This window comes from Camelus ferus, chromosome 10 (assembly GCF_009834535.1).
Source record: "Camelus ferus isolate YT-003-E chromosome 10, BCGSAC_Cfer_1.0, whole genome shotgun sequence".
In the NCBI taxonomy this organism is placed as follows: domain Eukaryota; kingdom Metazoa; phylum Chordata; class Mammalia; order Artiodactyla; family Camelidae; genus Camelus; species Camelus ferus.
This window is the reverse complement of record NC_045705.1, coordinates 29,773,568-29,787,386: the sequence shown is the minus strand read 5'-3', so window position 1 is coordinate 29,787,386 and position 13,819 is coordinate 29,773,568. Positions and strand designations below refer to the sequence as shown.

The 13,819-nt window shown below is 56.1% G+C and overlaps 2 protein-coding genes across 2 annotated transcripts; both read left to right on the top strand.

Moving 5' to 3' along the window:
• The first annotated feature begins 4,500 nt into the window (after window positions 1-4,500).
• Window positions 4,501-10,414, top strand: PEX16 (peroxisomal biogenesis factor 16). The gene is made up of 11 exons (XM_006184335.3): window positions 4,501-4,873; window positions 5,079-5,114; window positions 5,942-6,018; window positions 6,364-6,497; window positions 6,634-6,734; window positions 7,525-7,605; window positions 7,751-7,903; window positions 7,993-8,065; window positions 8,200-8,319; window positions 9,677-9,741; window positions 10,228-10,414. Exons 1-11 carry the CDS (start codon window positions 4,762-4,764, stop codon window positions 10,284-10,286), a joined length of 1,011 nt encoding a protein of 336 aa, XP_006184397.1. The 5' UTR covers window positions 4,501-4,761; the 3' UTR covers window positions 10,287-10,414.
• Window positions 10,415-10,553: 139 nt separating this feature from the next.
• Window positions 10,554-13,777, top strand: C10H11orf94 (chromosome 10 C11orf94 homolog). The gene is made up of 3 exons (XM_006184336.3): window positions 10,554-13,195; window positions 13,358-13,431; window positions 13,625-13,777. The coding sequence occupies exons 1-3, from the start codon at window positions 13,092-13,094 to the stop codon at window positions 13,744-13,746; spliced, it is 300 nt and encodes a 99-aa protein (XP_006184398.1). The 5' UTR covers window positions 10,554-13,091; the 3' UTR covers window positions 13,747-13,777.
• The last annotated feature ends 42 nt before the right edge of the window (window positions 13,778-13,819 follow it).

Sequence of the window (13,819 nt, the reverse complement as noted above, 5' to 3'; positions counted from 1 at the left end):
CTTCCGAAGGCCCCCTCCAGCAGGGTAAGAAACCTGGGAACCCTCAGGACAGCTGGAGGGCTAGGGGGCAGCCATCCAGGAAGGACCAGCCCCAAATACCTGCTCTGAGCCCATCCCCCTCTCCCCTGCTCTGTGACCCCATCTCCACCCCTTTACCTTCCCCTGGGGAAGGGTCCGTGACCCCGGCCCGAGATCAAAGGAATGGCCTGAGTGAGAGGGAGGGGGCTAGATTGGAATGCGGGGCCTCGGGCATCTGGGACACCTGCTCTAGGGGCGGGAGGCGGGCGGCGGGAGGCGGGGCCCTAACAAGATCTGCCCGGAGCCGCGGAGCACCTGGAGTCCCCCGCTTTCCTCCCGGTCTGCTCCACCCCCGTTCAGTCCAGGTGGCCCGGTGACACAAAGTGGCCTTGTGAAGGTCGCCTCCTGCCCGGGAGTTGTAAGGGGCCTCACTCACACGGCCCACCTGGGCCTCCTGGGCAGGGCAGGGGATCCCCTACCCTTGCCTAGACCGTAGCGGTGACTGTGCCTGGCTTCCAGCCTGGATCTCTTCCTCTGCCATCCACACCACCCCCTTCCTCAGAGGGCCCCAGCCAGGCCTCCGCAGGCCCTGGAGGAGGTGGTGGCACCCTGGACCGTGAACGAGAACAGTCACGGCTGACTGAGCGTATACTCTGCACCCAGGCCCTGTGCTGAGGTTCCACAGCCTCATCTCAGTGAACCCTCACCTCAGTCGTGTGACACAGGTATTATTTTCCCCGGAGAGCTGAAGTGACCCGTTAGAACACCCTCCCGTCCTTCCCCAGGCTCTACCCTGCAGTTTCCGAGCTGCCACTCCATAAAGGCTTCCTGCCCTAGGACTTGTCCTTGAAGTTCCTTCTGCCTGGATTCTGTCAGATTCTCACAAGGTAGGATCCTCTCTCCACATCCCTTGCTTTATTGTTTTCTTAGCACTCCTTGTAAGGGGACCTTGCTGACTTAATTATAGCCCATGTACCCCCTAGAAGGTAGCTGCTCACCAGACTGGGTCCCCAACATCCAACCAGGGCCTGGCACATACCTAGCACTCAGTAAGTATGTGCTGAACCCGATGGGACCCAGAGGGCCCCACCGTGACCTAGAAAGGGGCTCAGGTGGTATCCATTAGCCCAGCTTCCAGGTATAAAAAATGAAGGTCTTAGAGGCCCTAACCCCAAAATAAGCTGTGGCAAAGCAGCCCAGCCTGAGAGTCCCCCACTGCCAGATCTCCTCCTCTGAGAGGCCAAAATGCCCTTCTGTGGGAAATAGGGGTCTGCAAGGAAGGTCTGGTTTTGGGCCTTTGGAGGCCAGGGGCAACGGTTACCATGGAGACTGAGGAGGCTCCTCATACATCTGAGAATTGAGAGCAGATGAGGGGATGCAAGGGCCATCTAGGCATCTGGAGTTTTGAGCCTCCAGTCCCCAGACCCTCATCTCTAGCCTGGAGCTGGGGTGGGTGTGAGACCCTCAACAGAGACTGTCATGGGGGTTAAATGTGAAAGAGCAGATAAGGCATACAGTGAGGGCCTGATCAGGGCATTTCTGGCGGGGAGCTGGGTCTGCAGAGTGACTGGTCACTCACAATGCTGGCCCCACCCCTCGATCAGCCTTACCACTCAGGGGAAATTGAGGTGCCGAGATGCTTACTGGTCCTCCAAGAGCTTCTTCTGGGACGTGGAGGTGGGAAAGGAGATAGTTATGGGCATATGAAAGGGTGCTGATCTTCTAGACCTGAGACCCAGTTTGGCCCAGCTCTGCCCAGGACTTTGCTGTGTGACCTTGAACGAATCAGGCCCCCATTCTGGACCTCAGTATCCTCATCTTTACCTGTTGGACTGGTCTAGCTCTCTTCCACTGTGGTGCAGGGCAGAGTGAAGGAGGAAGGATCGGGTCCAACCTGCCCAGCCAGGTGACCAAGTCCAGGCAAGGGCCCAGTAGAGGGGCTGTCCTAGGTGCCTCCTGCACACATGACCATTCTGTCTCTGGGACCTAATCAGGCATGGGATCCGAAGAGGTAATTCAGGCAGCCAGGTTGCTGCCAGCCTGGCTGGGCCCGTGATCCCCTCCCAGTCCTGAAGGAGGCAAAAGAAACAGGCTCCAACCCCAGCACCCCTCATAGTCTGTCCAAGATGGGGAGGGTGCTCCTTTGTCCTCCCTGCCTCTCTCCTCCCCAGAAGCACAGGACCACCAGCCCTGGGAGTGCAAAAGAAACCTCACAGTCCCCTTCCTCACTTTCTCCACAGCCACAGAGGGAGAGGCTGGAGGAATATCACTGGTAAGATCTGGGAACAAGTTCATTAAGATGGTGGGATGTGAGGAGGAAGGGAGGAAGAACCCCACACCAAAAGCCCTGAGCCCTGGTCTTAATCTCAGTTGCTAACTTGGCTCGTGACTAAGTGGTCTCAACAGTCACTGCTTTTGCTGGGCTGTGGGCAGTAGGATAGAGGGCACTGCTACGGGAGACTCTCACTGTGGTCTGTTTGGCTAATGCCATGCTGTGTGACCTGAGACAAGTCTTTTCCCCTTCGTGGGCCTCTTACTCCCTATCTGTGAAAAGGAGTTCAAACCAACTACGCCATGTTGCTAGCAGGAGTCGATTATGAGTAAGCCTGGCACTGAGGTGGTGGTGAAAAATGATGTAGATGATGCCCAGTGCCACCTCCTCTATTCTCCAGGACCTTTGCCTTTCCTGAGGTCCAGGACACATCTCCCTGGGTTTTCATTCCTTGGAATGAGTAGGGAGGGCAGTTATGATTCCCCACCTGGTATAGAAGAAAACTAAGCTGGGGAGGAGGCTTGGGGAAGGGAGGGGCTGTGGTTTCTTGGTGAGGTGTGTTAAAATGCCTAGATTCTGTGGTCAGACTAGACCAGGATTCCAATCTTTTTTTTTTTTAACTGAAGTATAGTCAGTTACAGTGTGTCAATTTCTGGTGTACAGCATAATGTCCCAGTGATGCATATACATATATATTTATTTTCATTTTCATTAAAGGTTATTACAAGATATTGAATATAGTTCCCTGTGCCATACAGAAGAAATCTGTTTTTTTAATCTATTTTTATATATAGTGGTTAACATTGGCAAATCTCAAACTCCCAAATTTATCCCTTCCCACCCCATTTCCCCAGTAACCATAGATTGTTAACTATGTCTTTGAATCTGTTTCTTTTGTAGATGAGTTCATTAGTGGCCCCCTTCCCACCCTTTTTTTTTTTTTTTAGATTCCACATAAAAGTATTTTTCTTCTCTTTCTGGCTTACTTCACCTAGAACGACGATCTCCAGGACCATCCATGTTGCTGCAAATGGCATTATTTTATTCTTTTTTATTGCTGAGTAGTATTCCATTGTATAAATATATCACAACTTCTTTATCCAGTCATCTGTCAATGGACATTTAAGCTGCTTCCATGCCTTGGCCACTGTAAATAGTGCTGCTATGAACATTGGGGTGCATGTATGTATCTTTTCGAGTTAGAGTTCCCTCTGAATATGCCCATGAGTGGGATTGCTGAATCATATAGTAAGTCTATCAGGATTCCAATCTCGACTGGGCGTTCTTAAGCAGATCCTTTCCTCACGTGGTGGAGGGGATTAGGTAAAATAATGCAGTACTATTCTCAGAATAAGGTAAAACTGCCGCCCCAGTCCGGGACCGCGCAGCTCCACCGCCCCATCCATGCCCCACCCCTTTGCCCACAGCCAATCAGCGGCTACCTTTCCGGAGCGTCCGTTCTCAACACATCAAGTCGCTCCTTTCCCGCCGCTGCCCCTTCTAAGGAGTCTACTCCGTTTGGGAAGAGGTTCCCTGTAGTAGCCCCAAACCCTTGGGAATCTTTTGAGGACCGGAAGGTGCATCCGAAGGCAGAAAAGCGCCTAAGATGGATCGCGAGTTCAAGGACCAAGTTCTGCCCTCTAACAATTTTACAGATGGGGAAACCTGAGGTACAGAGAAGGGAAAATCCTGATCAAGGTCACCCCGAACCGAGAGCAGAAGCCCAGGCCAGGGTTTTCTCCGTGGCGGTGGGAGTGCAGGTGCGCACTCTTTGCGGGGCGCAATCCATGCAGGAGCTTGGGGCCAAAGCCAGGGAACTAACGGTGCTGGCCAAGGAAATCGTGACTGCATAGGAGGCTGGACTCCTTGCTGCCTCAGTTTCCACAGCACTACCTCTGGTGGGGGTCGGGAGACGAGGCAATTGGCCAAATATGTGCCTGAACAGAGTCCGGCTGTCTTTAGACTGTCCCCGCACCTCCCAACGTCCAATGGAGAATCTTTACTGCAAGCTACCTCCGAGTTCTTTAAAATCCAGTCCTCCCGTTCGAGCCTCTCGGCGTTCTATTGGAAAGACTATGCTCTTGGTCCCTCTAGAATGAACTGCTCAGACTGCCGCGGGAGGTGTCCTGGGGCTGTAACTGCGCAGGCGCAAGGGTAGCCAACCCGGAAGGCGGAAGAGCTGGGTCCGGACAGTTGGTGTCGGGGGCGGGGACTATGTTAACCAATGACCTGAAGGAGTAGGGAGGGCGGGATTAGGCCCGCAGTCGCTTAACGCTACACTAGTGGGAGGTGATTTAAGAAATGGGGTGAAGGGTGGTTCAATGGTCTTTCACGTCGCCATCCTCTGGCCCGCGGAAGTTAAGCAACAGAGAGGCGGGCCTAGGGCCGGAAGCAGGAAGGAGGGCGCAGGAAGCAGGGCGCCGTAGTCAGTCGCACTGTCGGTCTGTGAGTCTGTCGGTCCCGAGGGCAGGATGGAGAAGCTGCGACTTCTGGGCCTCCGCTACCAGGAGTATGTGACTCGTCACCCGGCCGCCACGGCCCAGCTGGAGACGGCAGTGCGGGGCCTCAGTTACCTGCTGGCAGGTGCCACCCTGACCTTTGACCCATCCCTTCGGGGCTTTGACCTTTGACCCTACTGGCCCCCTTTCCTGCGGAGTCAGGGTAGTGATAACTGTTCTTGGGCAGTTCCTTCCAGGTTCCGGTAGGGCGTAGGGAGGGGACGTCTAGGGACCCGAAGCCGCGGAGTGAGGCAAATGCTCACCCGCCTCCTTCTGTGCCTTCTTCTCAGGTCGTTTCGCCGATTCGCACGAGCTGTCAGAGCTGGGTGAGCCGAACTCTGGGTTGGGTAGAGGGCGGGAGGGCCTGGGAGGGCTTCCCAGAGGGGTGGCCACCAGGGCTGGCAGTCCTAGGCTTCCTGTTAGATCATCTTGTGCTGTGACTGAATCGGACAAAGGTCCAGGGTCCACTATCCTGAGCCCTCTATGTCCCTATAGTTGAGGGACATGTTTAGGGACCTTGACTGGCCAGGAGGCTGAGCCAAGCCCTTTTCCTGCCTTTGCCCAGTTAATCCTCCTTACAGTTACGTGAGGTGGGTACTCTTATGGTCTTCATTGTTCAGTTAAGGTAACAGAAGTTTAAGTGAGATTAGAGAACAGCCACTGAAGATCCCAGAACCAGGACTCAAATCCAGATCTCCCAAATTCCAGGATCCCCAGACTATAAACGCCTCAGTAGTACTTATCCATGTGCAGGTCCTGAAAGAGTGAGCTGAGTTTTGAAAGGTAGAGATAGAGTAGACTTTCAGGGACAGGCTGCACAGAGCACAAAGGCCCGGAGATGAGACCACACATCCATGGCTATTTGGAGCATGAAGGGTAGTTCTCGGCAGCTGGATGACCAGTGCTATCCAACAGGGCAGTAGCTAGTCTGTCACAGAGATCAAACCATCCTTTCTTGTTCCAGCTGCCCACACAAGAGAGCATATTGGCGAGTGTGGAGCTGAGGAAGTGGGTGGGGAGACATGTTGGTTTTCCACATAGTGTGTGGGTGGCTGAGTACAGCAGGTGACAGGTGATCCTTGCCTCTCTGGGGAGAGGGTGAGGAGGTGGAGGCTGCAGAACCAGCCTCTCAAGGCCACATTCTACCTCTCAGTGTACTCTGCCTCTAACCTGCTCGTGCTGCTCAATGACGGGATCCTACGGAAGGAGCTTCGGAAGAAGTTGCCTGTGGTGAGAACTGTGCCAGGAACTGTGGGTGGGAAGCATGGGGAGCTGGCAGGAAAATGGCCCCGTCTCTGTAGCACATGTTATACATACTCACAGAGTATGACACATGCCTGCATCTGTCTGAGCCTCAAGCCTTCTCCTTAGGTGAAGTGTCCTGGTGTTAAGTGTCCCCACTTTGGATAAAGAGACTGGGTTTCAGAAGGGTAGAGTAGCCTGTCCTAGGGGGAGAACTCAGACTTACATATTTAGTCTCGGAAAGGGGAAAATCCACATCTGTCAGAGAAGCCCCCCTAGGTGGAGTGCCTGGAACTAGGAGCCCCCTCACCTCTTGGCCTGGGGTTCTTGCAGTCGCTGTCCCAGCAGAAGCTGCTGACATGGCTGAGTGTGCTGGAGTGCGTGGAGGTGTTCATGGAGATGGGGGCCGCCAAAGTGTGGGGCGAAGTGGGACGTTGGCTCGTCATCGCCCTCATCCAGCTGGCCAAGTATGTTGGGACTGTGGAGGGCAGATCTTGGGTGGGGGTAACCAAGGCCAGCTGTACAGATGGTGTTCAGCAGAACACCCCTGACCCCCTGCTGGCTAGCCACCTCCCCTCCAGCCCTGCCATACTCCCAACCCAGGGCTGTACTGCGGATGTTCCTGCTGATCTGGTTCAAGGCTGGCCTCCAGACCTCACCCCCCATCGTTCCTCTGAACAGGGAGACTCAGGCACAGCCCCATGGTAAGCTGCTTCTCTGCTCTGGAGTGGAATGGGACATGGGACTAATTTGTGGATTTAGAGCTGACCAGCGTGAATACGGTATTGTCCGTTTATGGAGCACAACTATCCCCATCAACTCATTTTGTTCTCATCACCCTGTATTTCAGAGAAGAAAAAGATCAGGTCAGAGGAGGGGTCAGAACTTGAACTCAGGACCTCTGACGTCAGAGTCCTCATTCTTTTTTGTGGGCTGCAAGAAGAGGGGACAGAGCATCGGCAGGAGGCAGAAGTCCTGCTAACCTCGTCTCTGGGCCTGGTTCTGTATCAAGAGCCACAGCGTCCTGAGGCAGGCTGCCCAGCAGATCTGTCCCTTCAGGGCTTTGGATCCATCCGCTGTTGGCCTCTGGGCCTCATTCTCCTGACTTTAGGGGGTGGTTCTTTGTGTCTCCTCTCTTCACGGTCATGTTGAAAGCAAAGGACTAAGAACATATGGCTCCTTTAATGCTGTGATCCCCAGAGACCAGGGTCCTCCCTACCTTGTTCCAGTCCCTGGGAAGCCTGGGTTCTCAGCTGGCTCATCTGCCAGGTGTTACTGGCCTTTCTCAGGCTGGGGAGGGCTGCAGAATGCTCCCCACTGTGGACAGATCCCAGCCACAGCCCCCACTGCAGTGTCCTTGATTCAGTTGCTGCCTTAGTACAAGCTTGTCCATTCTCCCCTTAGCCCATGAGTGTTCACTGCATACGTGTTCTTTACAGGCTCTGCTGGAAACATGTCCCTCTGACAGTATGGCCTTCTGTCTATCCCTGCTAGATGGTGACCACAGCCCGGGCAGCCAGGAGCAGTCATATGTGGGGAAGCGGTCAAACCGAGTGGTGCGAACCCTCCAGAACAGTAAGTAGCGGGTGTAAACAGATGAGGCATCTCAGTGCTGACAGGGTCAGCATGGGCCTGAGGGCCTGGCTTTCATCACTGCCTGCCCTCCCCCTGCCCTGCCTTGCCCCAGGCCCAGATGCTCACGTGCACTCTTGTGTTCTAGCTCCATCCCTGCACTCAAGGCACTGGGGAGCCCCCCAGCAGCATGAGAGATGGCAGCAGCAGCAGCACGAGGAGCTGAGCATCACCCCTACCCCGCTGGGGCTGCAGGAGACCATCGCAGAGTCCTTGTATATTGCCCGGCCCCTGCTGCACTGTATCCTTAGCATGGGGCAGGGGCGGGACAGATGGGCGCTGGCCGGGTAGGCCATGTGCTGGAGACATCCTTGACGCCTTGGCCGTCAGTGCTCAGTCTAGGCCTATGGGGTCAGCGGTCATGGACTCCCTGGCTCCTGTCTGGTGTCGTGGATGTGACCAGGTGAGCCTGGGCCTGCCTGGGCCTCCACTCCCTTCGCTGGGCTTCGTGCTGCAGGCCTGGCCTCACCTGGGCAGGCAGGGGCCCCTGATCCTCCTGTTTCTGGCCCTAACCTTATTCCCTCCCTCCTCCACCAGCCTGAGCCTCCTGAGCGACAGAAAGGGCCTGACCCGGAGGGAGCGGCTGGAGCTGCGGCGACGGACCATCCTGCTACTCTACTACCTGCTGCGCTCCCCGTTCTATGACCGCTTCTCCGAGTGAGGACCTGGCCCCTGGAAGGGCAGGGCCCACCCTCAGCGAGGCAGAGGGGAGGGAAGCGGGGTGCAGTGCCCCACCCCTGTTCACACCTTCCCTTCCTCCTTCCTGGATCTGGGTTCACTGAGTACCTGCTATGTGCTGTCCTGGGTGCAGTCACTCCCTGATTTATCTGTGGCAGCCCAGCCCTGTCCTCAGAGTTCTCAGAGCCATCTGCCTGCATGCAGGAGCTTAAGCCATTGTTGGCGGCAAGGGCAGGGCTACAGGGATCATGGGCCTGGGCTTTCTATGCCCTCAGCTCATTTGCCCATCTTCCTGTCAAGTAGTTGGGATCACCTCTCCTCCTCACAGGAGACACTTGAGGTTCAGAGAGGTTGGGCGGCTGAAACAAAGCCACCCAGCTAGCTAGTGGTAGAGCCAGACCTCACATCCGTGTTCTCTGTGAAGGTCCAGAGTTCCCAGCCACAGCCAGACACAGAGTGGCCTGCTGGGGGCGGGTGGTGGCTCAGGGCCAGGTCTCCCAAAGTCCTGCCATTGTGACTGCCTGAGGTCAGACTGAGACTTGGGGAGGGGTCCCCGGACAGTGACTGGGGCTGTAAGAACCCTCTCTGTCTAGGTCTTAACAAGTATGCTGCTTAAACACTGAGTATTAATTGGAATTGTACTTAATATTATGTCCATACGGCCTCAGGGTTTTTTCCTGAGACAGTGGAAAGCAAGCTGAGGTCATATTTAATAACTACCTCAGTGAAAATAACTGCCTAGCAGTTCCTATTTTCAGCTAAGTTTGAAAGCTTATAATCCTATTCTGTACTCTGGAGAAAACGTTCCAGAGACTTACGTGGATCATATGACCTCCCCCAGCAAATTGCTTGCCCTTTACAGAGGAAGCATTACCGCCCGGGGAGCTCATTGAACTGAGGGGACTGGAGACGGTAATTGCAGAGGTGGCATCCCAGGCCAGTCTGGCTCACTCTCCTGTGACCTGACCAGCCGAGCACCCTCAGAGCAGCTGCTTAGACTCAGAAGGGTCCAGAAACTCATTTGAGAAATTTCTTGTTTCCCCAGAAGACAGGGAGCAGGGTGCTGAGGGTCTCCAAGATGTAGTCTGGGAAGGGAACTTCTTCCCCTTTATAGTTTCTGAAGCCAGGCTGCCTTCCAGTTGTGGGCTGAGGTCTGAGTGTCCCAGGCCTGTGGCTGGAGGACAACAGGACCAGAGTTCTCTTCCTTTTGTCCTAGGGGACATCCTTGATCCAGAGTGACTTTCTGTCTCTGGGATGCACTGCCTTTAGTCAGGTGACCTGTAAAGGCTTTTTGCAGGGACCCAGGCTCCCTACTCAGTCTGCTCCTTTCTTGCAGGGCCAAGATCCTCTTTCTGCTTCAGCTGCTGGCAGACCATGTCCCAGGCATTGGCCTGGTCACAAGTAAGCATGGGGTCGGGGCGTGATGATTACTGAGTAGCACAGATCTCATGTGTGGCCCATCTTCCTGTTTTCTTTTGTCTCCTTGTAATTTGATCCTTGGCACAGCTGGGAGAGGGAGCCCTGGGGGGTCAGGCTGGGTGAGTGAGAGCTCTTGCAGTGATAGGAGACCGACTTCTCTGGGTGGTGTCTACATGGCAGGGATGAAGCCTGCCGACTGTTCGGAGATCCCACCTCAGCAGAGAGCCACTGGGCCAGGGCTGTCAGCATCTACAGCCGGACGGCTGTGTGGCTTCCTGAGCCTAAGAGGCCTGTCTGTAAATGGAGACAGAGATGGCTGCTGATGCGAAGAGGTGGGAGAGGGGGCTCCTGTCATATGGAGGGAGCCGCAGTGTTTGGGCAGCAGTGGCTCAGAGGGGCCTGGGTAGAGCAGAGCCCAGTTGGAGCCTGGCCCTCAGCCCTGAACTTGTTCCCTCTCTGTCATTGCAGGGCCACTCATGGATTACTTGCCAACCTGGCAGAAAATTTACTTCTACAGTTGGGGCTGACAGACACTCCACGAGTAGGGTGTGGGGAGGGGCAGGGTGGCAGGCTCTGCTGCTGTGGGCAGGGGGTGCTTCAGCCTTTCAGACCCCTGGGCCCCTCTGCCCTAATAAAACTGACTGGCAGTGTCAAAGCCTGTGGCCTCTCTGTGCCCACCACACTCTCACCCTGGCCAGGCTCTGCACACAGAACTGGTCGCCACCAGAGCTCCCGTAAAACCATCTCGACTTTGCCTCCTCCAGTGATGGAGCCACTGCAGCCTCCACCTTGTCACTGGGCCGAGAAGCCTCTGCTAGGACCAGGACCAAGGCTCCTCTAGCCACAGAAAGCTGGCATTTAACCTTACGGAGCATGGGAAGTTGCTTGCTGCGGGAATGAATGCTGCTTCTCTCTCACCAGTCCCTGCTGACGACAAACAAGGTTGAACCGGGGCGGTGGATGACAGCTGCCCCTGTGACTTCTGGACAGACCCTCTGCCTGTGCCTTCCCCTGCAGGGCCTCGTTCCCTGCCAGCCACTCCATGGCAGAGCCTGGTGATGGTGGGCCTGGCTCAGTACAGAGCAGCACCTCAAGTCCTGAACCCCTGCTTAAGAGCAAAGGCTTTCCTCCTGCGGGAAAAGGAATGTCGGGCACCAGCCAGCACTGGGGCCAACGCTGGCGTGGTGGTAAGGTTGGCTGATGGGAGCCTGAGAGGCTTTGGGCAAGGCCGGGTGTGGGTTCAGGGAGTCTGAGCTGGGGTCTTCCCCACTCAGGCCAGGTCTGCCTGGAGCCATGCAAGCAGCTGGGGAGGGAAGAGGGGTTTGGACTGTACGGCCACTATCTATCTGGTCTTTCCCCTTCCTCAACCTCTGCCCCTTTGCCTTGTGAACAGGCCACACACTCCTGCTAGTTTCTAGCCAGACGGGCGGCTCCTTAGGTTCTAAGAGGCCCCTGTGTTAGCTGTGTCTCACCTCCTCCCTTCCCTGGCTGCTTTCCCCCAAGTGCCTCTGAGAAGCCACACCCAGGTCCTGGGCAGGGGGATGAAGGTACCAAGCCTTCAGGTGGTCACCGCTCAGGGCCCACAACCTGCTGTCTCCTAACAAGTGTTGCCCAGCACTTGTCGTGTGGCGAGCTCTGGGCCTTGTGCTGTGTGTTCAGAAGGGAGTCAGGCCCTGTTCCTTGCCCTTGCTCTCACGACTGGTGGAGGAGACATGTGTGAGTGCACTGGTGCGCCAGGTTGCTGCAGCAAGAGGAAGTGTGTACACAGGCAGACCTTAGGTGAGTGGGGGGTGGAGTGCCTGCTGCCTGGAGTAACCGGAGGACACACTGGTCAGGGAACCTTCCATTCAAGCAGGCTTTTTCAACTGGTATATCTTCATTCATTTTTGACAGGCAAACGGAATGGAGGCTGTGTGAGCAAAAACAGCACTCATGGTGTCGTGGTGGCGTGAAGCCACTGCTAGGGCGGTAGGGAGTCAGGGCAGGAGCCAAGGGGATGGTGTTGAAGGGGAAGGTCAGGGCCATATCCAACAGGCCACTGCATACCAGGCAAGAAACAGACCTGCCTCTAGGAGGCGGTGGGAAGGGGACCTGTTTCAAACCTCATCCTAGCAGCCTGGTGTAGGGTGGCCTGTGGGCAGAGGTGGAGGGTGGGAGCAGGACGCTGTGAGTGGGGCTGAATTAAGACAATGGCAGAGGGGATAGAGGTTTCAGGGTAACCCAGCCAGGCCTCGGGGACTGGTTGTGGATAGAGAAGAAGAGGATGGCATCTCAGAGGCAAGGAGAGTGAAGAGGAGGGTTTTGGAGTTCAGCAGAGCCAGAGCATCTGGAACTTGTGGTTCCCAGCAGGGGTGAAACTTCGTGGGGACAGGATGCTAAGGCAGGTTTGTGGGAGACAGCTGGGTTCAGGACATAGAGAGATGGCTGGTGAGAAGTCAGGTTGTGGCTTCTGAAGTAAGCCAGGTCCATGAGGGGCTGGACATGAGCCAGAGGGTCCCAAGGCCTTGCATCAGGCCTGTGAAGAGACTGGTCCCCAGCCTATGGTAAAGCTGCACCGATTGATTCAACAATTATTTACTGAGTGCCCACCAGGCGTCAAGTACTGGGGATCCTGTAGTCCCTGCCCTTGGGAAGCTTACATTCTAGGGGTTGGGCCCAGGCTTTGCCACCTAACTTGAAATCCCTCTGTCAGCCTCAGGGGTAGTGGCAGGGCCTGTGGAATCCCCAGGGCCAGGAGGGTCTAAGCTGCGGGGAGCAAAGAAAGTGGAGAAGGCTCTGAGAGTGGGCTCTGTGCGCTGGCACCTCTGAGTGGCTGGGGGCTGAGTGACCCGCTCAGGGCTCTTCAGCTGGCAGGACTCTCCTGGGACTACTGAGGTGAGGAGGGGGAGATGGGGTGTTGTGGGAGCAGGAGGAGAGGAGGCGGCTCTGGCTGGTGAGGAGTCAGTGCGTGTGGGCTCTGCTCAGGGCCTACTGTGTGCCAGTCCCTGGGCACGTTATGTACCTTACCTCACAGATGAGGAAAGTGAGGCCCACAGAGATTAGGTGGCACGTCCGCCTAGCAAGAGGCAGGGTCAGGATTTGAACTGAGATCTGACTCCAAAGGCCTGTGCCCTTAATCAGTGACACAAGACATGGTTTGGCACCTGTTGGCCCACAGCCTCAGTAAAGTCAAGCACACCTCAGCGTGGAGGTGGGGGCCTTGGGGGGAGCTGGTGCTGAGCGGAGCCATGGAACGCACGCCCTTTGTGAGGTGGCCCTGGGAGCTGCAGCAGGTTCCGTCCTTCTGTGGGGGGAAGGCAGGCAGAAGCTGGGATCAGGGACCCGAGTAGAAAATGGTTCTCGCCATGCTGGGGGCGCTGTACCCCAGGGTGGGGCTGAGCCTCTTCCTCCTCTACCTCAGCCTGGCGGCTGCGCTCCTTAGCCTCCAGCCGCTGAGGTAACTCCTGGGGGCACAGGGTCAGGGCTCAACAGGGCTGGGAGCCTGGGAGGTGAGGGTTTGCGGTGCTGCCCTTCCCCGGCGTCAGGTCTCACCCAGTCCCCCACTCGGGGCTGATCCCCGCTTTGCGGCCAGGGCTGAGCACCCCAACATCTCCTACAGGCCTCAGCAATCTGTCCCCGAGGAATTTTCAGCCCCACTGGAACTCTCGCAGCCACTCTCCGGCCTGATGGATGGTAGTATCTCTCATCCCTCCCCTACCCCGTCCTCTCCCCTCGCTCCTCCCTGACGGGGGAGATGTGTTTTAGGAGCGGGCACCCAGGTCCAGCCTCAGGGTCTTCTCATCCCAAACAGCATCTATTCAGGGAAGACTTCAGTGGACTCAAAACAGATTCTCCCTCCCACTCATGCCCTCTTCTCTCTCTTTAGACTACGGGGTTCGACCCAAGCACCCATGGCCACGAGGGCCTCAACCCCTCCTCTCCCGGGCCCAGCAGCGCAAGCGGGACGGGCCAGACATGGCTGAGTATTACTATGATGCACACCTGTGATGGGAACCCCTTATAAAGCTATTCTGTGCAGCAAAAGCTTGGACTTTTCTGGGATGGAAACGAGCTGCATGAG